Source organism: Chionomys nivalis, chromosome 8 (genome assembly GCF_950005125.1).
Source record: "Chionomys nivalis chromosome 8, mChiNiv1.1, whole genome shotgun sequence".
NCBI lineage: Eukaryota > Metazoa > Chordata > Mammalia > Rodentia > Cricetidae > Chionomys > Chionomys nivalis.
Genome location: NC_080093.1, coordinates 26,540,230 through 26,567,961, shown reverse-complemented (window position 1 = coordinate 26,567,961; position 27,732 = coordinate 26,540,230). Strand labels below are relative to the sequence as shown.

Here is a 27,732-nt window from a genome sequence, read left to right as displayed (position 1 = left end):
GAAACCAATAGAACTGGGCAATACTGAGGTAGCCTAGGCTTAGAAAGACTAACACCCTATGCTCGTTCTCATTTTCAGACTTTAGTTTTTGGTGTATATCTATGTGAGTGTGTGTAGACACTGGGAAACTAAAAGGGGGCCCATGAGGAGCAGAGGAAGCTTTACTAAGGGTGATGGGTGGACAAGGTACTATGACAGATCTAGAAAGGAAGGAGGAACACTGGAGAAAGATCTAAGTGGGGTTTTGAGCTGGGGAGATAGAGACAGAACTACAGTCAAAACTAGGTACGTGTGGAAATGCCACAAGGAAACCTACGACTCTGTAAATATAAGATTACAGCAATTGAAAAAAAAATGTGTCATATTGAAAACAAATGAACAACCAAACAAGCACCTTACACTATAAAGTGTAAGGCTTAAAACTCAGTGAGTGCTAATTTAAGTAACCTTCTAAGAAAAAATAAAACTGATGGTGAATTTTTAGTCTCTTGAGAGTCTACAAAGTGACATGTCATAAAGAGCACACTTGTCTCAGAATTATTGCACAGCAAGTCTTAAATTTTCAGCATTCGAGTTGGATCTATTCTTGATTTTGTAGTATTTCCTTCCTGTTAGAACTAGGGAGGAGATACTTAACTGGAAGATTAAAAATGGTGGTGGTGTCTTTATGGGAAAGCGTCACTTGCAAACTGTGGTCCAACTTTCTTAAGTTTGGATCATCACACGGTTTACCGCTTCTTTCCTCAACTGGCATATACACTGGGGTTCTGGTAGAAAAACCAAGGTATTTAAATGTCATAACTTTTGAGTCCAAGTCTAACAGCCTAACACTCAACTGTTGGGGCTGGAGAGATGGCTCAGTGGCTGAGTGCTTACTACTTTTGCAGAGGACCCGAGTGAAGTTCCCAACACCCACAGGAGGGCTCATAATCGCCTATAACTTCAGTTCCGGGGGCTCCAATGCCTTATTACAGTCTCCATGGCTTCTGCACACACATGGCTGCACATAAAGTCATGTCCTGCTGGTTCACACATTAGACACTAAGAACATCTTTAAAACTCAAGTGCTGGTTTGTGTATCTAACCACACGGGAGAAATGTGGGTGTTTCCTCCATATAGCAGATGAGTTCATACTTAATAATGGGACACATCTGTTAGGCCATGACTCAGTGTACCCAAATTATAAGGACGGCTGTTTCTACTCTCTAAAGAGCCTTCGTGATTAACAAGCATACCATTTTGAGGTGTTGTGTCAGCTCTAGCCTGATCGAAATCATAGTAGAGGCCTGGAATTTCAATTTCTGTTGAAATAAGCCCCTGTTCAAATTCATGCTTCTGATGTGTCCTGCTTATTTTCAAATTCTAATAAAAAGCAGGCGGGTGGGGGGGTGGTGCTTCGGGAGGTATCCTGCAAGCAAAGGCCAGAGACGTCCTTTGTTGGGTGGCCTGGAGACCGAAGCTTCAGAGGCCACATTTTGAAAACACATAGTAAAGGACGAGACAAAAGCCATCTACTAAGGACTCTCTTGTGGCAGAACCGGCACTGAGACTGGATGTGGGCTCCTTTGGCACAACCGTAAAACCTAAACAGCCCAGGAATCTTTGACGTCGGTTCCTGAGGCGCCAACCTGCCAGACAGACGCCCACACCGCGGGGTCAGGTGACGCCGGTTCCACCTGCGCTCGGTGTCGCACGCTCCTCGGGATTTTCCACCGCTCCATCTGCCCACATGCACCGCGGTTCCCAGCGACCGTCCGCCTTACAGCTCTAAGCCAACTCTGAAGCCGAGGTACCGGAGACCACGCTCGCTCTCAGAGGTCCCCAGCCGGAAGCGCGCTCTACTCCCGCCCCCCGCCGGCGGATCCGGAAGTGGGGGTCGGCAGCGGCGCGCCGCCCTCCGCGGGCCCCCGGGCATGATGCTCTCCGGCGCCCGCAGCCGCCTCCCGGCCTCGGTAGCACCCGCCGCGGTCCTGGCTGCGGCGCTGCTCTCGTCGTTCGCGCGCTGCTCTTTCCCAGGGCGCGGCGACCCGGTGGCGTCGGTGCTCAGCCCCTACTTCGGCACGAAGACTCGCTACGAAGATGTCAACCCCTGGCTGCTGGTCGACCCGGTGGCGCAGCAGCGGGACCCGAAGCTACTGGAGGGGACCTGCACCCCGGTGCAGCTGGTCGCCCTCATCCGTCACGGCACCCGCTACCCTACGACCAAGCAGATCCGCAAGCTGAGGCAGCTGCAGGGGCTGCTGCAGACTAGGGGACCCGGAGACCGCGGGAGCGGAGTGGCAGCCGCGCTGGCCGAGTGGTCGCTGTGGTACGATGACTGGATGGACGGGCAGCTGGTGGAGAAGGGGCGGCAGGACATGCGACAGCTGGCACTGCGCCTGGCCGCCCTCTTCCCCGACCTCTTCAGCCGGGAAAACTACGGCCGCCTGCAGCTGATCACCAGCTCCAAGCACCGCTGTGTGGACAGCAGCGCCGCCTTCCTCCAAGGGCTGTGGCAACACTACCACCCCGGACTGCCACCGCCAGACGTCTCAGGTGACAGCGCGCCCCGCCTCCCCCAGATCCGGACCCCCAGTTCAGCCTCTGCTCGCGGCCCCCTTTCCAGCCTTACGTTCCCCGCACTACCACCGCCGTTTGCGCTCTCAGAGCGCAGGATGTTGTGGACTTGGCTGCCTCTGTTGTATTAATAGTACGCTTGTTTAGTCACTCATCAGCTGTGACTTCCTAGCATTTTCTGCGTGAGGGGTGCTGTAGGGGACGCTGGAGATCCAGCAGGAAAGCGGGGAAGTATCGCTCCCAGAGTTACATTCCCCATTCACAAACTGTGTTATCCCTCTGAGCAACTAGTTTAACAGCTGGCACATTTGCAGGGCGGTGGTGGCGCACGCCTTTAGTTCTAGCACTCGGGAGGCAGAAGCAGGCGGATCTGTGTGAGTTCGAGGCCAGCCTGGTCTGCAAGAGCTAGTTCCAGAACAGGCTCCAAAACTACAGAGAAACCCTGTCTCGAAAAACCAAACCAACCAAACAAATAATTCGTACATTCTTTACTATAGAACTTTCTTCCTCCCGCATTGCTTATGACAGTTGGACGTTTTTTCTTTCTTTCTTTTTTATCATCGTCTTTTCAGGTGTTTCCACATTTACGTGCTGTTTTTGGAAGCCACTTTTCAGATCCTCTGTGTCCTTCTTTTCCCTTCTGTTTTATTCTTGTGTTTACTGTAGCATTTCCCTCGTTGTGGCTGTGGTATATGGCACATACACCACCTTACCAAGTTACTCCATCATGACACGGATTCAGAATTTGGGAGCTCTTGGGGTGGAATCCTGTTTGGTGTGCTTCCTTCACTCCCTTACATCGCTTATGACTAGTCAGGCCAGAATCCAGGTTGTGGCTTTTCTAGATTGGGTCTTTTCCCTCCAAAAATGTTGCAGTTGCCAGATCTTACAGCAAACATAATGCCCTTGTATACCGCGCATGCTTCACGTTTAGTTTGTTGACTGCATACCCCGGCTTTATGAAGGCGCTAATCGTGTCCACTGCCCAACCTCACGGTTGAAGAAATGAAGCAAAAATACCAAATAACTTGCTAATTTTCATTCAGCTGGATGTGGATCTTGGAAACCCGATTTAGAACTTGTTCTCAACCGTTACACCTTACATCTTCTGAGTACTTTGCCCTTAACACACCTGATGAAAATAGCATGTAACATCTTTGTACCAAAAGATGAGCAAGTGTAAGCAACTGCTTATCAGTGTTGAGGTAAGAGAATGGAAGTGAGGACATCATTAGCCTCCAGGGACTCAAAAAACTAGAAGTACTTATTTTGTCATTTCTCCCCTAACATTTAAAAAGCTCTTGTAGAGAATTCCCCATTGTTGTGTGTCATGTTACTACTGACATATGTGTGCCAATTTGTTGAGTGTGCTTTTTAATTATGGCTACATTTTTTCATTAGTTTGAGTGGAAATCCTCCTAAATCCATTAAAGTTCACTTGAGTCTCAAAACTAGAATATTTAAAATGGCACCACAGGGCTGGTGAGATGGTTCAGCAGGTAGAGGCACTTGCAGCCAAGCCTGCCAGCCCGACTCAGGTCCCTGGACCTGCATAGTGAAGGAGGAGAACTGAGCCCTGCCAGCTGCACACGAAATAAATGCCTGTCAGTTTTTAAAAAGCACAGTGTGTACTGTGTAAATATATACAGGAGAAATGAATTATGGTCTTCAGATTGCATTGTGAGGATTGGCGTTTGCCTCCTGTGCAAAGCCAGGGATGGAAACAGTTTAGGGAAATCTAGCCCTGATTGTTTCAGTCCCAGAGGTTAAACTTAACCCTGACCACTCCATTGTCATCTGTAGAGGGTCGTTTTGTCTATTGTGTACATCTGTGCTTCTGAGAAAAGCCACACAATCAGAACAATTAATTTGATAACACAGATGAGAAGTTGATCTTTGGAGTCATATGGGAAGATGACAGAATTCCCTTATTCAGGATGTTTCTTTAAGAACTATAATCCAGTTGGCAAGTAGAGTAGGCAGAATTATATTTGGGAAATATATTTACGTATATATTTATATTTTTGCCCACATAACCAACATAGTATGGTCTAACTTGTTTTTTCATGTTCATAGACAGAAGCAATACTTAATGTTCTTTTCCCATTGGAAGAATGGTGATTGAGATGTTTTGAATATGACTGGAAAAAGGCCCCAACAAATTGAAGCATAATAACGAAGGCTTTTTCTATAAATGTTTGTTGCCACGTTGTGGAAACAATGTAACCTAGTAAATGCTAAATGGGAGCCATCTGAGAGCTTCAGGCAGAGGAGGAGCGGAGGTGCCTGGCTTCTGAGCTGAAACAGTGGACCTGAAACAGCCGTGTTGCTTTGCTGGTTTTCGTAGTTTTTGTCAAAACAATATTTTGTCAAGTAACTCAGCTTGGAAAATTGGTTGAGAAAATGAAATGTTCCACTTGGAGTCTTGCTTAACGGGAGAAACAGACCTGTCGAATTCTCCACCTGGTGTCTGGAAACTGCTGGGTCTAAGTTTGCTTTCTAAGGGTACCCGTGTTTTAAGAATATATATACCTTGTATAGTATTGCTTTAACTCATTTCTTTTCAGTCTACTTTTTTTAGTCTTTTCTAGCCTATCGGTTCATGCATTGTAATTGTTATAAATGAAGAAGCTGAGCTGGGGATGTAACTAGCTTATTGGGTAGAGAGCTGGCCTACCATATAAAGGCCCTGAGTTTGACCCCTTAATACCTCAAAAAAAGCAAAATAAACACTCCACGAAACAAAACAAAAAACCCATTCTCTTTGGGACTAGAAAGATGACTCTGTGGTTGAGAGTATTGCTCTTGCAGAGGACTCAAGTTTGGTTCCAAGTACAGGCAACTCAAATTTGTTAACTCCAGCTCCCCAGGATCTGACTCCCTCTTCTGGCTTCCACTAGCAACTGCACCCTTCTCTTGATCACTATATTTTCTTTTTTCCCCCAGACACAGCTTAGTAGTTTGTTAATGTACCCTTTTCACTTTAAATTTTCAGTCATTTGAATTGTCACTAATGCCAATGACTTACACATGTATGCTTTCTTCACTTCAGATATGGGGTGTGACCCTCCAAGAATTAACGATAAACTAATGAGGTTCTTTGATCATTGTGAGAAGTTTTTAACTGATGTGGAAAGAAACGATTCGGCTCTTTATCATGTAGAAGCCTTCAAAACTGGACCTGAAATGCAGAAGATTCTAAACAAAGTTGCAGCTACTTTGCAAGTGCCAGTAAACAGTTTAAATGCAGGTATTGTATCTATTATATTTCATTTCAATTCAGGTGTAAACAGTTTGGAAGTGTTAAATGTAAACAAACAAACAAACAAAAACAGTTACTCTTAGGTGTCACAATAAATTTATGTTAATTAAATAGCATGTCTTGGGCCAGGAAAATTATATACCACATGCTTAATTTTATTTTCATATTTTTAGAATATTTTATAAATTAATGTATGAGGCTTTTAAATGTGGATTTTTTTGTGCGAGCCTCATCTCTAAGCATAACTTAATTTAAAAATTGCCTTTTCTAAATTATCTCTTTGTGTCATGTGGTGGTGGCGCACACCTTTAATCCCAGCACTCAGGAGGCAGAGGCAGGCAAATCTCTTGAGTTCGAGGCCAGCCTGGTCTACAAAGTGAGTTCCAGGAGCGCCAGGGCTGTTACACAGAGAAACCCTGTCTCAAAAAACAAAAAACAAACAAAATTATATTGGGGGGGGAGCGGGAGGAGAGGAAGGAAAGGCAACTGAAATTGATATGTAAAAATTAAATAAATATTACCTCTTTGTAAAAAATGCAAGTGAAAAATCATAAATCCTTTTGTTTTGGGAAACCTTAGGAGTGCATGTTACTGTGGAGAACGGTAGGTTTTAGGGAGTGAGAATTGAGGTAGGTTTGCAGCTTCTATATGTGGAGGAGACTCCAGGGACGTGAGTAGCCGCCTCTGTCCTGAGCTGTTGAAGGGAGCCTGTGGTTTGTCATCTATGCTGAGACACTTGGGAGGGTGAAAGCAGGTGACTGCCAGTGGGAAACAGGGCACACGATTGCCTAGGAGTGGACAACTAAGAGAATGAGGGTTTTTTTTGTTGTTTTCTAAAACTTTATAATTTATTATGATACTTGTGGATATTAATATGTAGAGAGAAGTGATTATATGTCTCATTATATTGTGAATCAGTTTCCAAAAGATTAGAAGAAGAAGGTGTCAGTGCAAGGGGGAAAGTTAAAATCTACTGTACCTGGCTTGGTAAAGTGTTTCTTGCTTGTTTATTTTGTCATTTGTTTCCTGGTATAGAGTACATCACCTCATAGTCTGAGAGCTAGAACTCCAAATGAGCCATACCATGTCTTCAGACACACACAGCATTAACAAGCCACTCTGTTTTATTAGGTGTTGTGGTTCTAAAACCTTATAGAAGCCCAAGTTTCCAATACCTTTTATGTATAGTTCTAAAGAAATAAAAGTCTTTCTTAAGATTTTATTTTATGTGTGTTTGCCTGCAAATGTGTGGGTGTGTGACTACCACGTGTGTTGCCTGGTGGTGCCCGTGGAGCCAGAAGAGGGGATCAGATCCTCTGGAACTGATTACAGACCATTGTGAGCTTTCATGTGGATGCTAGGAATAGAACCTGGGTCCTCTGTGAGAGAAGCTAGGGCTTTTAACTGCTGATCCATCTTTCCAACCCCAAAATGTTGTGGGTTTTTTTGTTAAATATATTACCTCAGGGATTCTTTAAACTGAACTGGTATGGAATGTATATACTATCAATTAATTAATCTTGGTCTCATTTTCCTTTGGGAAAGAAAAACACAGTAAAACAAACCAAAAATCAGAGTAATGGTTACAGCTACTACCGTTGGCACCTCATGCCTTCGTTCCCTGAACTCTTCAGTTTTAGATGTTCCCGCTTGTTTACTAGAGAACCCCATGTTTGACTCCTCTTGACCAAGGCCTCCTTTTATAGCCCAAGCCCTGATTCATGTATCCCTTTCTTTAGTACCATTTATGTCTAAAGTAAAGCAGTTAGCAGTATAAATATTCCTGGTTCCTAATTCTGAAATCTGCTGGAATTTCTTAGGCAGCTAAGTTCGGAAAATGGATCTAATTACCTTGCTAGTATGGGGTTGTCCTTTCTTCGTTCTCTGCTTGGAGTCTTCATCTTTCTCCAGCCCCTTCATTCTATTTTTCCTTCTCAATCTTCTAGGGCCCTCTCTCACATTTTACATGTCTCTATTTATGTACTTAAAAGTTATAATATGAGCCGGGCAGTGGTGGCGCACGCCTTTAATCCCAGCACTCGGGAGGCAGAGGCAGGCGGATCTCTGTGAGTTCGAGACCAGCCTGGTCTACAAGAGCTAGTTCCAGGACAGGCTCCAAAGCCACAGAGAAACCCTGTCTCGAAAAACCAAAAAAAAAAAAAAAGTTATAATATGAGCTGTTTTGTAGTTTTAAAAGCTGATAGTAAATATACTGTCATTGCTAATATTCAAGGAGGACTAAAACATTGGAAACTTTTGCTCCCTTTTTCTACCCTTCTAAAGATATCAATATGGAGTTCTGTTCAATAAGTCAGTGTGTGAACCCTTTGTTGGGTCTGCTACAAAGCATGCACTTAGGAACCAACTAGGTTTAGCAGCTTTAAAAATCGCCCTTTGCAGGCTGCTTCATGGGCTCGTTGGACAGCGATGCCTCCCTCTGCTGTTGCAGTTGTCCGTTTGCATGTACAGGTCAAGCCTTGGTCCTCAGATAGTCTCGTCTCCAGAAATACAGTTCTTCAGCTGTGCGTGTAACTATGCACATAGTGGTTCATGAGTATATAGTCTTTAAAAACTAGAGAAATGAATAACCCACAAATTCTACCTGTTTTCTCCCCCAGACTTAATTCAGGTAGCTTTTTTCACCTGTTCATTTGACCTGGCAATTAACGGCGTCCATTCTCCCTGGTGTGATGTGTTTGATGTAGATGACGCAAAGGTAAGTTCCATTGTGTGCTCTTCCTCGTGCTTTTTAGTCATTTGAAAGTTTCGTTGTTTACTCAAAGCAGTGTTCCAGAAAATAAATACGATAAACTGCCTGTGACTAACTCCCCATTTTCCTAGGTGAGGGGGGATGGAGGCTTAAGGAGGAAATTATTTGTGTCCATAGAACTCAGAAAAACTTTTCTTTTCTTTTCTTTTCTTTTTTTTTTCTTTTTTTTTTTTTTTGGTTTTTTGAGACAGGGTTTCTCTGTGGCTTTGGAGCCTGTCCTGGAACTAGCTCTTGTAGACCAGGGCTGGCCTCGAACTCACAGAGATCCGCCTGCCTCTGCCTCCCGAGTGCTGGGATTAAAGAGAAAAACTTTTTTTTTTATAGTAATTTGATTTCTAAGTCTTCCCCCCTCCCCATTCCAATTAGAAACCCACTGCTGGGAGAAGTAGTAGGACTGATACAAGACCAAGTTCCGCTCCGCAAGGACCGTTTCCCACAGACCTGGCTCATCCCATGAATTCATCCCATTCATGAGAAATTCAGTTGCTGCTTGCCTGAGAGGTGCCTGGTGCCACCTGGCGGTGGCAGTGGTACCACACAGTTTCTGTCTTCCTGTCCCCTCTCCTCACCTGACTGGTGCACTTTGAAGGAGTACAGAGAGACTTCTGAGGACTTTAAGGGAGCTAAATTTTGCTTGATTCTTGAGTGCTGGGGTCTAGAAAGGATGAATTAGGAGAATATTTTGGATCATTCAGGATTATAGACTTCTGGACCTTAGTTACTCCTTATGTACATAAATAAAACGTCAGTGTTTCATATGGGAATTGAGAATTGCTTCAAAGTTTACTTAAATTCTAAAGAAATATGCCAAACAGCAAATTTCAAGCACATGAAGGCACTTTATTTTGTTTCTGGAGACTTAGGTGGCCAGGAGCAGGTCAAAGGTCATGCATGGTTCTTGACCAGTGCCATGGGAGGTCTGATGGGTTCTCAGCGAATGGCTGCTGTCAGGTGCTGAGTGCCAATGTCGATACATGTTTGTTCTCCCCCTTTGTGCTCTGAGTCGGTGCTGGGTGGCCGGCTTCTTCTCACCCCCAGTAACCTTCTGTGTGGCCTCCAAACCCATTAAATACCTACTGCTGGGAGAATTGGCAGGGCCAGTATAAAGCCAGTTGTCCTCAGAGAGAACGTTTTCCCACAGACCTGAGTCTAAACTATCTTCCCAGTCCCATTTCATATTTTAGTGTTTCTAGTTAGCTACGGAATAATGAATTGGACTATGTACATGTATGTCGTATAATAACCTTATTCTCCCCCGCTTCTGCCCTTCTCTATTTCCCCCTGCTTCTCTGCCCACCACAGCTAGTTTTTTTTTCTTCTTTATATGAGAGAAAGCATGAGGTATTTATCTTTCTTCCCCCTGTTGCCCACTTTTGCTCCCCTACCTCTCCTCCCTTCAGATTTCTTTCTTCTCCCTCATTTCTCCTTTAACTGGAAACCTTCAAAATGAAAAGAGCCCCATTGATAATTTTGCCAATATCAATACAAAGAAATGTCTGGTCACCATTCACATGCCTCAAAGCATCTCCTTTCCTCCCTACACATACGGCTTGGGTCCAGGGGAAGATTATAACTGATATGATTTTCAGTATTGCATAAATGATGACTTTTGGTAATAGAGAAATTTCATTTAACTGAACTTATCTGCTCAGGTTACTCTAGTTGTTGAAACATTTAGGATACAGCTGACTTGCTGCCTGCTCTTTCCTATTCTGCGTGGCTTTGTCCATGTGCTCCCTTGTGAAGACTGACAGTGCCTGCTTTAAGTGCACGCTGCTTTCTGTGAGGTGGCCATAACCTGCCCGCTGACCCTTGTCTCATCACCGGAGTACTGCCCTCACCCCGCTTATTCACTTCCTCTTCTATCAAACATTTACTCTTGCTTTCTGTACATCTTTTTTTCTACTTGTTGATAATTTGATGTATGGCAAAAACCTGACACCACATTTGGTTAAAAGCTCCGTGTGTTAGGATGCTCTTGGAACTTTTTAACGTTAAAAACTTGTTTAATAAGAATAACACACTGAGCACTTGTGCATCTAAACAAGATACTTCTCCTACAAGATCATAAATATATAGCCATTTATATCATATTTTTCTGATATCATAGTGTATATCATAACTATAACATATAACAGTCCAATCTACAATTTTCATGGTTATCTTAATAAAGCCCCTCTGTAGTTGTTTTTCGTAAATTCAGAGTCTCATCACAGATCACTGCTCTCATTTGGTGTCGTGTCTGTTTGGTCTCCTAGTCTAGAAAAGTGCTCTTTCTTTCATCTCTTATGCATTGGTGTCCTCTAGGAATCCAGGCTTTTTTTTTTTTTCAAAATGTCTTGGATATGCCTAATTTTTTACTTACATATTCAGATTGAACATTTTTGACAAGAATTCTACTTGAGATACTTCTGACTGTATCCCATTACAAAGGATCATGTCAGTGTGTCACATCTTTGATATGTTTGATCATTGGATAAAGATGTTGCCTGCCAGGTTTCTCTACTGTGGGTACATCTTTGGCTCTTTGTAACCAAAGAACTCATTTAAGCAACATGACTTAACAATTTGAAATACGTGTTTAAATACATTAAGAGATTTCATATATGTCATGTGTGTAATTATATATATGTAATTTCATAATATATATACTTTATATGTATATAATTTCATATGTATATGAAATTATTTAATTTTTCATCCAAAATATATTGTAGCTAGAGAGATGGCCCAGCAATTAGGAGCACTTACAGTGCTTGTAGAGGACTCAGATTCATCCACATTGTGGCTTACAACCTTTTTTTAACTCCAAATTGTGGGATCAAATGCATCCTTCGGCCTCCAAAGGCTCCTGCTCATACATGGTGCACACACGCACTAGCGCACACATATACACAAGTTATTCAAGCACACACACATGCATATATTTTTCCTAGGAAAAATATAAAAGGATGTCTTTTATGTGTTCTGTGTTTTTTTTTTCAGTGATTTGATTAAAAATAATTTTATTTCTTAAAACTTGGCACCTATACCATACAGTAGGATTATATAGTAAAGTATTTATAGATGAAATAAAATTCTATGAGGGATTTGCTTGAGGATAATCCATTGATAACTCGAGCATAGTTGAAACAGGATTGACTAAATGTTGATTACTGGTGAAGCTGAATGAGGGGTACACATGGGATTATCCTGCTGCTGGTGTATATTTTTTTGTGTTTGTAATGCCCCCTTAAAATGTTTGAAAACTGAAAAAGGATGGCTTGGTGAGATGGCTCGGCTGGTAAACCTGGCAGCGTGAGTTTGACCTCCTGGAGTCTACGTGGTAGAGGAGAGAGCCACCCTGCATGGTGTCCTCTGATTCCACTCTTGGCTTACACACACCTGCCCAATCAAGTGTGCTTCTGTGCATGCGTGCACACACACATACACACAATGAATGTATAAAAGATTTTAAATGGAGAGACATTTTTACAATTCTGAGAACTGTGGAAATTTTTAGTTACCCAGGACCTTGTGAAATGCTGGGCCACTTATACTGTTATTTAGCATAAATTTGTTTTAGTGGATGTTTTATTTCAGATATTTGCTTAGAGCTGAAATACTGATACAAGATAAGCACAAGGAATGAAGGGTGTTAATGTGCGCTCTCCGGAGGTCACAGGATGGGTAAGAAGCCGGGCAGCAGTGGCCGGGCAGGCTTTACCTGCACTCCGCAGCGCAGCGTTGCATTTTTCACAGGTCCGCTGTTGCGGGAGGTCCTTCCAGCCAATAGCCGCTGAGATACCAGCCTATTGGGGCGTGGTCTCTCTCTCTTTAAAAAAAAAAAAAAAAAAAACGGCCACTTCCCTCCTTGCTCTCTCTTACTTCCTGCTCCGCTTCAGGCTACTAGACTCCCTGATTGCGCTGTTGTCTGGGATGGTGATCTGTAAGTTTTTTCCCCTTTAAATAAATAACCATTATATTAATCATAATTCCAAACTAGCGTGGGATTGTTTGTGACTTACGCCTTCGCCTTTAGTCCGCACCCTCTTCAGTTACATATGCACCTGCATTTCCTATTCTGTGGTTGCCTTCTGTGTTTAAGAATTTCCTACCTTTAATCCCAGCACTCGGGAGGCAGAGGCAGGCGGATCTCTGTGAGTTCGAGACCAGCCTTGTCTACAGAGCTAGTTCCAGGACAGGCTCCAAAACCACAGAGAAACCCTGTCTCGAAAAAACAGAAAAAAAAAAAAAAAAAAAAGAATTTCCTATAAAAGTCATTTGCATTATCCAGATCTGCCTTCTGGTAAACCTGCCCCTCACCGTTTAAACACTTCTCTTTAGAGCTTTGACTCTAGTTATTTGTTAATGCAAATTTTCCCAGTCAGGTAGCTATATTAGACTGTGCTGTTAAATTCTGTTGCACCTGCACTTTCCAGCCTTTTATATGACATGTTAAATGTGAGCATGGGGTGATTTTTTTGTAATGATAATTTGCTACTGTTTTCATTCCTAATTCTATTATTTTATTCCTGAGTAGATTTATTGTATCTTTACCTAGTTCATATTCTGTTGAAATCTGTATGTGTGGTTGCTTCTTCCTTTTGCTGATTTTGATGTGTTTTGTTCGGGCTCCGGCATACTGACCTAACTCTACTCCTAAGCTTTGACTAGTACCAAGTTTCTTTAGGATTTCTTGTCTTAAAATTCTTAAAAATTTATATTGACTGCGATTAAAAGTCAGAAGAAAGTGGCCAGAGCTGATGATCTTTGTTTCCCTTTAACCCCGACTCCAGTTGTACCACAGATGTTGCTGTGAGTCCTGGACCTCGGAGGTCAGTCCTTAAATGCCTGAGGCGGCCGATGTGGTGGCAGAAGCTAAGTCTGTGCCATTGCTCTGATGAAATTAGTGTAACTCTTCTCAGAGCTGTTATTATTAATCAGGACACCTGGTACATGTCTGGAACGGTATTAGAAATTACCTTTGAAATGTTTCTGTTTAGGTACTGGAATATTTAAATGATCTGAAGCAATATTGGAAACGAAGCTATGGCTATAGCATTAACAGCCGGTCCAGCTGCACCCTGTTTCAGGATATCTTTCTACACCTGGACAAAGCAGTTGAGCAGAAGCAAAGGTAAAAATGTCTTTAAAAATGTGGAGTTCATTTAGAGCTAGCTGTTCATAAACTTCTGGAAAATGTCTTACAATGCATGACTTTTTTGTGTATATTTTAAAAAGAAGATACGATAATTGATATTGTCCAATCAATATACTAGTCATGTTGAAGTTGTACTATATATTTTTTCCCCTCTCAACATTACATTTCTGTAATGTTCTGTAATTATAGTTCTGTAATTGCATATGTCTAGCAGTGAGGTCGTCCATGCTGTGAGTATATGTCAGTTTTAGCTGTCTTCACTTCTCGGTGGCACTTGAGTTCTTTGTAGTTTGTTAAAAATAGCTTCTGACATTAATATGCAAAATGCTTTTCCCTTACAAGAGAATCTCTCGCTTGAAGAAAAGAAGCTTTTGTTAACATTCATACTTTAAAAAGTTACTTTTGCAAACAAGTTCTTACAGCCTTGAGGTTGTAGCTCGGTGCTCAGGTGCATGCTGAGTGTGAGGTGTCTAGCACCAAAACCAAGCAAACAAAATTAAAGCTCATGATAGAAATATTTGATAGACCCTCAACCCTGTTTCACTTGACACATATGTAGCCACAGATGTTGGTCAAAATGGGGCAACAGAACCTGGAGGTAGTCTGTTTCACAGGGGTTAAAGTAAGACATTTTGTTCATACCAATATATTTTATTTATGGGCTCAGTACTAGTTTATAAAATGTTCTTGGATTTGACAGGAGTTAAGACAAAAATCCTAATAAAACAAAACCCCCGGCTAGATTAACTACTTAGTTTCTGCCACCAGAAACATTTTTTTAAAAATGGCATGTGTGAATTTATTTATTGTGTGGATGTCAAGGGACAACTTGCAAAAGTTGATTTTCTCTTCCACTCTATGGGTCCCAGGTATGAACCCTGGGTCATCAGCCACGGCGGCAAGTTCTTTTACCAGCTGAGCCATCTCACTGGTCCAACCAGAAGCTTCTATGGGGATTTCAAATAAAGATAATACTTATGATAAGAGTTAACGTTTTCCTGTTTGATTTTCTGAATGGCTTCCAGCTCTTATACTTTATAAGACAGCAGATCTTTCCTGGTTTGTCATTGTTCATTGCCCCAGTGTAAGGGGATAATAAATTTATAATTGCAACAAGAGGCTCTTAAATAACTCTGTAAAGCTTGCTATTATAATTTAATTCTAGTTCAGAGCTTAAGTAATAAAATTTTATCAGTAGTATTTTAAAATAAATGAGACAAGACCCAATTATTGGTTGAGCAGAATTCTTTGGGTTTTGTTTGTTTGTTTGTTTGTTTGAGCAGAATTCTTTGGGTTTTGTTTGTTTGTTTTGTTCTTCTTTCTTTTTGAGACAAGGTTTCCCTATTATGTAGCTCTGGCTGTCCTGGAACTCACTATGTAGACCAGGCTGGTCTTGAATTCACAGTCCCTGCCTCCAAAGTGCTGTGATTAAAGGCATGGACCACCACACTGGGCTATTGTTGTGTAGAATTTTTATCAAAATCCCACAAGTTTCTTTGTGGAAATTGAGAAGTTCCAAATTTACACAGGACTTTAAAAGATCTATAGAAATAAAAATAATTTTGAAAAGAGCAAAAGGATTTGTCATATTTCTGTCAGAACCTATAGAAAGCCTGGTGTGCTGGGGTGCACCTGGTATGCTGGTATGCACCTGGTGTGCTGGTGTGCTCCTGCTGTACTAGTGTGCTCGTTGTGTTCTGGTATGTACCTAGTGTGCTGGTGTGCTCCTGATGTACTGGTGTGCACCTGGTGTGCTGGTGTGCTCCTGCTGTACTAGTGTACTCGTCGTATTCTGGTATGTACCTAGTGTGCTGGTGTGCTCCTGATGTACTGGTGTGCACCTGGTGTGCTGATATGTACCTGGCGTTCTGGTGTGCTCCTGATGTTCTGGTGTGCTGATATGTACCTGGTGTTCTGGTGTGCTCCTGATGTACTGGTGTGCACCTGGTGTGCTGATGTGCTGGTGTGTTTTAGTGTGCTGGTATGTTGGTATGTACCTGGAATCCCAGCACTTTGGAGGCTGAGGCAGAATTATGGGTTGGAGGATCATCCTGGGTTACATAACAAAAGCCTGCCTCAAAAAGAAACCCTCAGAGATAATGTAGTCATAGATAAATCAAGGGATATAGTAACATCGTGAAATAAACTCATATTTAGTAGGCCATCTATATCCATGGGTTCCCCACCTCAGTGTTTAGTCAATTATGTGTAAATTCACATGGGTACTGAATATATATAGATTTTTTTATTCTTCATTATTCTTTGAATAATACTGAATATGAATCTTTGCATAGCCATTAGAAATAATCTAGAGATAAAGTGTATGACAGGATAAATACAGATCCTATGTAAATATTACACCATGGGGGAGCCCTAGAATCAGTTGCCCACGCATACTGAAGAAGTTTCCCATGCGTGTTGAATTGCTTTTCAACAGAAGATGCCAAGGCAATACTATGGGAAAGGACATCACTTTAACAGATGATGCTGGGACAGCTAGATGTCTGTGCTAAAGAGATAAGACACTTAGACCCTTCACCGTACAAATACGTCATAGATTTTAATGTACAGTCTAAAACCATAAACTTCCGAAAAAGAGAATAAGAGCAATGATCTAATTATAAAAGATTGATCTCTCAGAAGAAAACATTCATGATCTTGGATTAAGTGAGGCTTTCTTATGTAACACCCAAACCATGATCCATTAATAAAAATGCACAAAATAGGTTATTCACATTTTAAACTATTCTTCTCAAAGTTACTATTTGGGAAATAGAAAATATTTGCAAAACTTATATGTATATAAGAATTTGAATCCAAATATATAGAGAATTACATCTTAGTAAGAAAATGATCTGTTTTTTAAAGAAGGTATAAAAGGGGTTACAGATATAGTGTGCAGTCTGTACTTAATAAATACAAGTCCTGGGCTAAATGCCCATTATCCCCCTCCCAAATAACAAGGAAGAGCAAAAGATGTAAACAGATTCAATTAAAGACAATACATGGATGGGAAGTATGTATATGAGAAAATATTCACCAGCATTTTCTGTCATCCATCATCATGGATATCAATGCCACAGTGAAATACCACTCATGACCTTTAAACTGGGGAAAATAAGAGGATCAACTTCATTCGTGACTGATGTATGAATGTAAAATATTATACCCTTTTTAGAGAACATTGGCAGTTTCTGACATTAAACATCATATAACTGAGCAAATCCACCCAAAGTATCTACTCAGTAGTAATGTAAAAAGATAGACATTACTCTTATGCCTTGGGTATTTCAGATTTTGTAATTAATAGAGTTTTTTTTTAGGTTGTGTAATTCTTTCTTTTAACGTTAGATGGTAGCATTGAAACCACTGCACTATGATTCCCTTGTATAGGGGCGCAATAAATTTGTACTGTGTTTGTCAGTTTACTCGTTAAAACAGGGCGGGGGTATGGTCTCTTAAACTTCTTAGGAATGTGTTCAGATTGTAGGTTGTTTTATAAAGTTCATGGGCTGTAACCCTGGGGCCATGATCTTTTTAGTGCTAGGTATTGAAAGAAGATGGGCTAAATAAGGGGAGTTTATGTAAACAGCATGGCTATTCCCTAAGTTCAGATTCATATGTCTAACTGTTTTAGGGGGCTCATCTCTCTCTCTCTCTCTCTCTCTCTCTGTCTCTTTTGGGTAGGCAAGCTCTCGTTGTTATTCTGTGTGAGTCTAAGACATTTTCAACATACTGTTCTGTCTTCACTATCTCAATGCCTTGGATAGTTGGTGCCATATGTGTGTGTGTAATGTAGAATGTGGTATATACAGAGGCGTTTCTACAATGCTGCATTTTCTTCTGTACTACTTAGTTTAGTGCCAAACCAGCCTCCTAGACGTCTAACTGATAATACCATGTCATTATGGACTCCATTTTTCTTGTGTTCTATATCTAGTCATTGCTTTGTGGGTTTTTAAAATTACATTTATTTACTTACCTATGCTCGTGCATGTATGTGTGTGTGTGTGTTTTTTTTACACATGAGTGTGTATCACAGCATGTGTGTGGAGTTCAGAGGATAACTTGAGGGAGTCTGTTCTCTTCTACCCTGCAGATTCCAGGTGTCAAACTCAGGTTGAGACTTGAAGGACTTGAAGGCCTTTTCCCCCTGAGCCATCTCTTCAGATGTTTAAACCTTCCAATATACATTTTTCATACTTTCCAATTCTTTACATTTTCTTTAGCTTTATTTCAGCTATCTTCAATTTAAGCTAATATGCCTTTTCTCCTAGATTTTAAAAAACATGTGATTATCTTGTATGTATCTGTGTGTAGTAGGAGTGTAAGTACATGTCTATATGTATGCATGTGTGTAGAGGTCAGACCCCAATGTTGTGTCTTCCTCTACTGCTGTTTATACTCACTAAATCTTTAGCACACTCTCTCTTTTAAGATTTATTTTATTTTTAGTTCTGTGTGTGTGTGTGTGTGTGTGTGTGTGAATGCAGGTTCCTGCAGATGGCAGAAGAGGGTGTTAGATCCCTTGGATCTGGAATTATATGCACTGTGAGCTACTCAGCATGGGTGTTGGGAACAGAACTCAGGTCGTCTGGAAGAACAACAAATACTCTGAACTGTGAGCCATCTCTCCGGCCCTCTTTTGGTCTTTGTTGATGCCTCTTGATGAGCTGTTGTCCCAGCAGGGAGACATCTCTTTCCTATGGATTTGAGGTTTTACCAGTTTGCCTTGTCAGCTTAGGGAATATTTTTTGCTAATCGTTTCCTTCAAATTTGGATGTATGACTCCGTGTGTGTGACAGTTGCTGACATTTGAGCAGCCCATCTGGACTCCTGAGCTTCCTTGTCTGTTGTTTCTCCTCTCTGGGATCTGCTCCATGAGTCCCAGCCAGGGCTTCCTTAATAGATTCCCGCTCACCTCAGGATTGCTCATGTGTGCTCCTACGTCCTCCACCACAGCCTGCCCTGCTGTGTGTGCTCCTCCGTCCTCCACCACAGCCTGCCCTGCTGTGTGTGCTCCTCAGTCCTCCACCACAGCCTGCAAGCTCTAGGAAGTCAGCCAGTGCGGTTGGTGGGGTCAGCTCATTTGCCTCCTTTCTCTCTTACTCCGTTGTCTGTCTAAACACTGCTGTTTCATATCATTCTTCCCACGTTCTAATATTAGTAGGGAGGATAATAGCTTTTATTCCTCTCTATCTTGTGAACTTAATTTCCACATGGTTTTGCTTAAGAAAAAAATACATCATTTTAGTTCTAGGCTTACATTGTCAAATGCATACTTCTCCAGAGACTTACTGTGGTTAAATCTGTAAGAAGACTTGTAAACAAAATTTATTTTCTCTGATTTTCATCTCAAAACTTCTTATAAGCCTGGCAGTTCCAGCTGCTTGTTTGTGCTCTTACATAAGTGTGCAAGTGGTGAGATTTGCCCAAAGCTCCACCTGATATTCCTAGATCATATTTGGAAACAAAGTTTGTGTAATACCAGTTGCATGTGAAACATAAATAAAGAGCTTAGAAAGATTTAGCTGAGTACATTCGGGGGGAAACATGCAATTATTAGTTTTTCTTTTCGAGTATTTCAAATTACTTCAGGCATTTACTCATTTCTTAATGCAATTTTAGACTTTGGATTTAATTTTGGTTTTGGTTGAAGATTTAAAATCTCACTGATTTATATAAATAAAATAAGGCTGTAATTTTCAGAACCATATCCTTCCTGGGTAACATAAGGTAATTCACTGACTACATTGAACTTTTTATTTCTGAGATCTGGTTTGTTAGATTTGCTTAGGAGCTAGGGAGGTGGCTTACCAGGTAAACTGCTTGCTGTGCAAACATGAAGATCTGCATTGGAGTCCCCAGCACCCATGTAAACAGCAGGACATGGCAGCACACTTCTGTAACCCTTACACTGGGAGGCAGAGACAGGTAGATTCCAGGCCAGCCAGTGTAGCCCATCTGGGGAGTTGCAGATTCAGTGAGCGATCCCATGTCACAAACTAGAGTATGAGATTCCACCTGTAGCTGAGGAGCTCTGGTCAGCTAGTGACTGCTGGGGGGTAGCGGGGCATTTTTCTTCAGTGGTGTAGCCATAGGAAGTCACCTGTGCCCCTATAACTAATGCCACAATCCCATGCCCATGGTCACACAAGCAACATGTCCATGATCTGTCTTCAGTGTATTCATTGCATGACCCTCTGGTCCCTTCCCCTGCCCACAAACCCACAAACCTTCTTTCCAACAAGCCCCCTCCTGTGTGTGTGTGTCTGTCTGTCTGTCTGTCTGTGTGTGTGAGAGAGAGAGAGAGACAGAGAGAGAGACAGAGAGAGAGAGACACAGAGAGAGAGTTTTCCCCATTCAGACTCAGGCACATTTGCTCCCATTTGTGTTGCTAGTATCTGGTCTCCATCGTAGACTAGCTCTGGAGCTCTGACTCAGAGAAGGCCAGAAATAAATCCAGACACCTTCCATGCTATCCTTGGGATAGAGTAGAGGCAGAAACAGGCGATTGGTGCTTTCATGGAGTGCTTAGCCTGTGTGAATCAGAGCAAACCTGTTCCCAGAAGATGGCTTACAACTAAATTGAACTCCCTGAGGTTTACTATTCAGTTTAGTGCTTGGAGCAATGGCAGCATGTCCCTAGAAATGAACCTTAATTGCTTCCTTATAGGAGTTACTGATTTACCCAATCTCTTCCTGATTGGCTGTGAAGCTAACAGTTCTACTCAGCCAGGCCCTGCTGCCACAGGGTTCTGTGCAGTTGCCTCTTCTGGTGAATGGCGATGACTAACCCTCTGAAACTTAAGCCAAAAGAAATCCTCCCTTTAAAAACATTTATAAAAACTATGTGCATACTTTTAATGGCTTCTCATAAAAATCAGTTCATATACTCTTGTAAGAGGAGCTGCTCAAAGCCCCTGTGGGGGGCGCTCCCGAAGCCCCACCTCTCCCTGGAAGCTGTTGGCAGTTAAAGGTTGATGGGGAAGGGCGTAGCCACTGTTGAGTTGCTGGCGCTCCAGTAAACAGCCCCTCACCATGCTCATGCCAGCTGCCTTAGCATACCTCAGTGGGTCATGAAAACAAAGCAAATAGAAAGAGAGAGAGAGAGAGAGAGAGAGAGAGAGAGAGAGAGAGAGAGAGAGAGAGAGAGAGAGAGAGAGAGAGAGAGATTGTTGAGAAAGAAGACTTCAGAGGGAGTTAGGAGGGGGATGGGATGTGAAAATGAGCACAGCACAGTATGTGCCCATGAAAAAATCTTTTGTATATGCATGTGCAAAAATCCCACAACTCAGTCAGCCTCCCATAGTGAGGATCCTTTACACACCCTCCCCTCTACACACATTTGCTGCTCAGATGTAATTTAGAAGAGAAACACAATATTTTTTCCCCACTGAGTGCTTATATTACTTAAATCTATTCTCCCCCACACACAGACATTTAAGTAATAGACATAGTCTTATAAAAGGACAGGTAAATGTAAGCATGGGCAGCTGTTTAAGGACTATATTAACCCTTTCGGGGGTACACATTCCCTTTTTGACATAGATGTTTCCATGGAAGTTTATGTTTATCTAACTGATATTTTTACCAATCAAGTTTTAAACAACAAAGTAGAAATCAGATTATGTACAGCCACAACCTTTTTTTATATATAAATGAAGAAAAGCATTCTGTATTCTTGGTTGTAAATGTACTCTTGATTTTGAACTTGCATCCAGAGCCAGAGTAGCAAGCCACGAGTTTATTTTTAATTTTCAGGTACATTCTACCTGAAGGAAACTAATTTTTTAAAATATGTAACTTTATGGCCTATGTAGTAGTCCATGCCTTTCTTTAATCCTAGCACTTGACAGGCAGGAGCAGGCAAATCTCTGAGTCTGAGGCTGGACGGGTCTAAACAGTGAATTCCAGTGTGTTCCTGTGTACAGCAAATACAAGTGTATCCCTGCCTTCGCAATGCAAGCCAGCAGCTGCACTTGCTCAGTTATCAGGCAGGAAGCAGTAGGGACATGGGGCTCTCCACACACTGATCCTTAGCAAGTTCCTCCTCAGACAGATGAATTTACCAATTAGATGCAACTATCTGTGAAAGCCAGAAATCCATTTCCTTGTGTTATCTTACCTGCCTTTCTCCTCACCCCAACCCACGTGAGCAGTGAGTGAGGTGCCCGGCATGGAGTGATGCTTCTGCCACACCCAGCAGATTCGCCCAGTGGACCTTTGAAAAGGCTGTTCCTTATGACATCTTGAAAAATTGAACGTGGCCGTTTTATTTGGGACCTTTTATTTAATATGAGCAGCACCACCTTGTACCCTCTTTCTTAGTTACAAGAACATCTGCTTTAATCCGCAGTAAAGGTTGAGAAAACATCAAACATGAAATCATGTTCATTCCTCTTTTTTTTATTTGACATTATTTTATAAACTTAAAATATCTTTACTTGGTTACTATAAAATACATAAACTATTAGTTATTATTTCCTATAGACACATGTGGAAATCATGTTCTAACTGCTTTTAATGATTCTCATTTAGTTTTTTAGACTGTTATTGAGGGATTAAAAACATTTTATATTTAGCTATAATCATAATTATTTTTGTTTTATGGTACCGGCATATTAGCCAGAGCCTTAGAGTTCTGTTTTTATATATTGCAGACTTTTACAGCAGAGAGTGTTCTGCATCAGATCATGCTCTCGTGGCATTTATTAAAACGAGCACTTTCTTTCCTGTTGTAAATTGTTTTAAATTTAAATTGTTATTTATTTTTATTTATGTGTAGGTTTTGCTTGCATGTGTGTACGTACACTGCATGTGTGTAGTGCCCATGGAGCCAGAAGGGGGCATTGGGGGTCACTGGAACTGGGGTTCAGGTGGTTGCGAGCCATCGTGTGGGTGCTGGAAGTAGAACCCAGACCCTCTGGAAGAATAACCAGTCAGAGCCAGGCGGTGGTGGCGCACGCCTTTAATCCCAGCACTTGGGAGGCAGAGGCAGGCGGATCTCTGTGAGTTCGAGACCAGCCTGGTCTACAAGAGCTAGTTCCAGGACAGGCTCCAAAACCACAGAGAAACCCTGTCTCGAAAAACCAAAAAAAAAAAAAAAAAAAAAGAATAACCAGTGTTCTAAACACCTGAACCATGTATCCAGCCCTGCCATCTAGAATAATTTATTTTATAAATATTATAAATTTTATCTATTCATAAAATATATTTATAAAATAATTTCATAAGTAATTCTTCTGTAAATACTAATTTATAGGAAAATATAAGTTACTTTTAAATTCAATCAAATGCCAGAAGACAGTAATTTATTTGTGCTTTGCATGGCTTCCTTATGAATCTAATATATAAACAGTTTGATTGTACATAAAATACTCAGTACACCTTTTTAACTTTTAAAAACTCGGTGTTTTTAAAAAGTTATCTTTAGTTTTTATTTATGTGTGCACATGCACACATGCATGCAGGTACTAGCAAAGGCCAGAAGAGGGCATCCAATCCCCTGGAGCTGGAGTTACAGGCACTTGTGCTGTCTTATATGGGTGTTGGGAACCTGCCTTGGCATATGTGAGAGTGGCATGTGCTTCTCCTTTCTGGCCCCACAGTAACATGTTACAGCACCGTTTTCCTTAGCATTCTTCTGAAAACTTGATTTTACAACATTGTTGATAGCAGGGGAGATAGAAGAAAAAATGAGGCACTTTATAATTTAAGCATAAAGAATCTTCAGTTTTAAAATTTGGGTCAGACTGGGATTATAGCAAGCTCAGTGACAGATGTGTTCTTATGTTCAAACTCTAGTTCAAATGAATCACAACCTAGATTTAATTTTTCTGTAGTTTAGATATGTTTAAGGGCCTTAAACTCTCAGTTTATGCTCAGCCCTTTTGGTCTCTTTGCCCAACACATGCCCGTTATGTATTTATCCTCACAAATGCCTGTTCCTTCAGCTCTGGGGACAGAATTACTGGGGCCTGCTGAACTCTGGCCTCAGCCCCCCCCCCCCAAAAAGGCAAACCATTGGGGAAAGACCTCCAGTCTTAAAGGAAAGAGACAGAGGCTAGCACTCAGCACCTTCTTCTGGTCTCTCTGTGTGTGCAAAGGTGCACACACACAAATGAATAATTACATACTGAGAGAAAGAACAAGTGGAAAGAGACAGCACTTTGAGTGGATTCTTTCATGGGGTGTACCATAGAGCACTCTTCCCTGGGACCAGCTCAGCCCGCGCCTCACAGAAAGGCAGGCCAGTGCTGCAGTGGGCACTTGAGGGTCTTCTCAACAGAATGGTCCTGTGTTCGTCTTCAGATAGAGCTGCAGCACTCTGGAAATCCTGATTCCTAGAACTTGATGTTTTCTGTAAAAATAGTTCAGTTCTCCCATAGAATTTCAGCCACATGCTTGAGTTACTTATATAAAGAACTTTTTAAATAGGAGTCATCAAGATGACTGCCAAGCCTGACCATCGATGAAGTTCTGTGTACAGACCCACATAGTGGAAGGAGAGGACCAACTCCTGACATTTGTCCTCTGACCTCCATGCTACGGCAATAGGGTGTAGGTGGGGATTTCCTGTCCTGAAGCTGCTCTCAAATAAACACACTCAGCCAATAATAGATCAGGCTTATGACTAACTAGCTCTTCCGTCTTAAGTTAGCCCATTCCTTACTTACGCTCTGTCACGTGTCAGTACCTTTTTTAGCATGATGCACTCATCTCCTCCCCCTGTGTCTGACTGTCAACTCCAGACTCTGATCCTCTTCCTCCCAGCATTCTCCTAGTCTGACTCTCCTGCCTAACCATATTCTGTTCAGCAATTGGCCATTCAGCTTCTTTATTAAATATATATTCACACAGTATAAAGAAATACTCCATAGCATTAGTGAGCCTCCCTCAACTTATACACTAAATGTAATAATAATAAAAATAAAGATGGGATTACATTTTCAAATGAGAAAATTAGGTACTGTTAAGTATAAATATTACGTTTTTTTGACATGAGTATATGTTTTCCCTTCAATTTCTTATTTAAGGTCTCAGCCAGTTTCTTCTCCAGTCATCCTCCAGTTCGGTCACGCAGAGACCCTCCTGCCACTGCTCTCCCTCATGGGCTACTTCAAAGACAAGGAGCCCCTCACAGCATATAATTTTAAGGAGCAGGACCATCGCAAGTTCCGAAGTGGCCGCATCGTACCTTATGCCTCAAACCTGATATTTGTGCTTTACCACTGTGAAAACGCAAAGACCCCGCAAGAAGAATTCCAAGTACAGATGCTGCTGAACGAAAAGGTGTTACCCTTGGCTCACTCGCAGGAAACCGTTGCTTTTTATGAGGATCTGAAGAGCTACTACAAGGATATTCTTCAGAACTGTCAAACCAGTAAGGAATGTGACCTCCCCAAAGTGAACGTCACCTCTGATGAGCTGTGAGGAGCTGAGGGCAAACTCAGTCTGGCAGTGCCTTTCTCAGGGTGATTGTGTTTGCAGTAGGTAGGCAACCTCTCTATCCGGAAAGCTTTCAAGGCCTTGGGGTCGTGGTATACAGCTTTAATCCCAGCCCTCTGGAGGCAGGCAAGAGGATCTCTGTGAGTTCAAGGCTAGCCTGATCTTCATAGTGAGTTCCAGGCCAGCCAAGGCTACATAGAGAAATCACCATAGATTGCTTAGTCCTTGTGTCTTTTCACAGAAAATAATAATTTCTTTTAGGATCTGGGCATACGGGTAAGACATGACTTTCCCTGGGGCAGCTCTCATCAGGGCAAAGCCAAGTACAAGGAAACAGCTGGCCCAGAAAGTGTCTGCAGAGCTGAAATTGCTCCAACTTACCTAAGAAACTCCCTGGGATGGAACATTATTAGAAAGTGACACTTCAGAATGTTGGATACCAAAGCACAGTGTCCCTGGATGATCTAAGTCAGGGACTTCAGTGATCATGTTGACTTCCTTCCTTCTGCTTCATGTAGGTCACCGCTAGCACAAATGACGTCATTTGGTCATGTGGTAAAGTGGGCGCCTGACTTCAGAAGAAAGCCTAAAATAATAGCCATCTAGAGGGGAATTTGACACAGTATTAAGAACCAGGCTGAAGAAAGACTGAAAGTGTGGGATATTTTGGTTACTATTATTTATAAAAATATTTAAACACTTCATCAGTAATTTCCTTCAACCTCCAAGTAGGTCTTACAGGGTCACCTGAATTCCATCTGGCCTGTTTGGGGTGTCTCGTGATGACAGAGTACACACTGGGCAGACAGATGCCAGCCTTTCTCACGTTCATTGCAGGCTGCCCTTTTCATTCCATCATGGCTTTCCTTTTTATATTTTGTTATTACATTAAGCATATTTTTTTGGTGGTTTGGATTTTCTCGTTTTAAATAAAGACCATTCTGGCTGATTTAATTGTATAACTTTCAAACCTGTTTCACAGAAATTCTGAGTTCTCTCAAATGCCATGAAAGTGTTTGCTGCAATAAAGTTCTTGTGACTTTACTGCCGAGTCATTTCTTCATTCGGTCGTTGATAATGAGGGGTTGGAATTTCAAGTGTTTGCGTTGGCGCGGCAAACCAGTGAATGGGCCTTTCCAGTGCCTCTCGTTCTAATTTGTATTCACCATAAAAGATCGTATCTCCAAAAGAGAAAATTTTTTGTGTTGAAATGTATGGTTAATATTATCAAAGCATATTAGTCAAATCTCAATACAATCTGCTGTGCAATTTTATAGTTTACCTCTGAGGAAAGGAATCCTGTGACAATCAGTCCACAGTGAGGCTGTGCCTGTGTCTGGACACAGCATCACCTATGGTGAGCATGCGGACATTTCAGCCACGTTTCCACTAGTAAAAGAAAAATCCATGTTAGGCCTTGAAGAAAAGCTAAGATGCGTACCATTTGGGAAGCCATCCGTATGCTTCCTAGTTACATTAGTGTTTAATACAATAAATTTTTTGGCTAGTGAAACTCTACTCTAAAGCTAGGGACACAGTTAAAAGTGAAACCATACACTTAATTTAGGAATACAGGTGAAAGATTTTTAATGCTGTCTTTTGAAAGTAAACCCTCCTCTTCCTGTTTTGTAAACTATAACTAGAGGGGCCAGCAAGATGGCTCAGTGGGTAAAGATGCCTGCCTGACAACTTTAGTTTGATCCTCTGGATTCACATGGGAGGGGAACATAGACTCCCACAAGCTGTATCTGTCCTCCACATGTGTACATACATGCATGTGTACACATGATGTGTACATACACAGAAACACTTTCAAGTAGTAAGATTTAAATATATAGCTAGAGGCATGTTTAAAATTAAATGAACCACTGGATTGTGTGACATTGCCAATGCCTTTTTGAATGTTTTCCAAGGGTTAAAAAAAAAAGCACTACAGATGAATAAAGAGACAAGCCAACTCTGGGGGATTTAAATATGGTGTTCATGCTGTGGAAAGATGATGCACAGCTTTTTCAGAAACTAGATTATTCTAGAAGAGCAAACATCCAGAGCTGGGCTGATGTGAACAACTAAGAGAATGCAGGTGTGGGAGGTACTTCCAGGAAGATTGGCATGGGAAGACAACCCCAGATTGGGTAGCTCTTTCCAGCATCGGCCATAAAGAGACTTCACAGACAGACTGCCTGCCCACTTTTGCTAATGAGTATGGCTATTGCTGCTGCTGCTGGTGGTGATAATGATGATGATGCTACTACCATCTTTCAGTGACCTTAGATAGCAGCATCTTTGGACTCCCATCGTGGATTGAAGACTAGCAACTTCCCAGGACTCATCTAGTCCTTAGCACTATTTTGGGACTGCTGAAGCATCAGGCTTTGTAGCCTGAGGAGAAATCGGTTCTCACCCTCTCTAGCCACCTGGTCCTTATTGGTTATAAGCCATTCAAATGAATTAGTGCACACGTTCATGCATTCTCTCGGTTCTGTTCACTAGAGGACCTGCCCAATACAGACATCATTGATTCACCTAGTCTTCCAGAACACAAGTCC

At 41.8% G+C, this 27,732-nt stretch overlaps 1 protein-coding gene across 1 annotated transcript; it reads left to right on the top strand.

Annotated features, from left to right (window-relative positions):
* The first annotated feature begins 1,733 nt into the window (after positions 1-1,733).
* Positions 1,734-26,227, top strand: Minpp1 (multiple inositol-polyphosphate phosphatase 1). Its single transcript, XM_057779849.1, has 5 exons — positions 1,734-2,536; positions 5,610-5,807; positions 8,438-8,535; positions 13,575-13,708; positions 24,772-26,227. Exons 1-5 carry the CDS (start codon positions 1,915-1,917, stop codon positions 25,166-25,168), a joined length of 1,449 nt encoding a protein of 482 aa, XP_057635832.1. The 5' UTR covers positions 1,734-1,914; the 3' UTR covers positions 25,169-26,227.
* Positions 26,228-27,732: the final 1,505 nt, after the last annotated feature.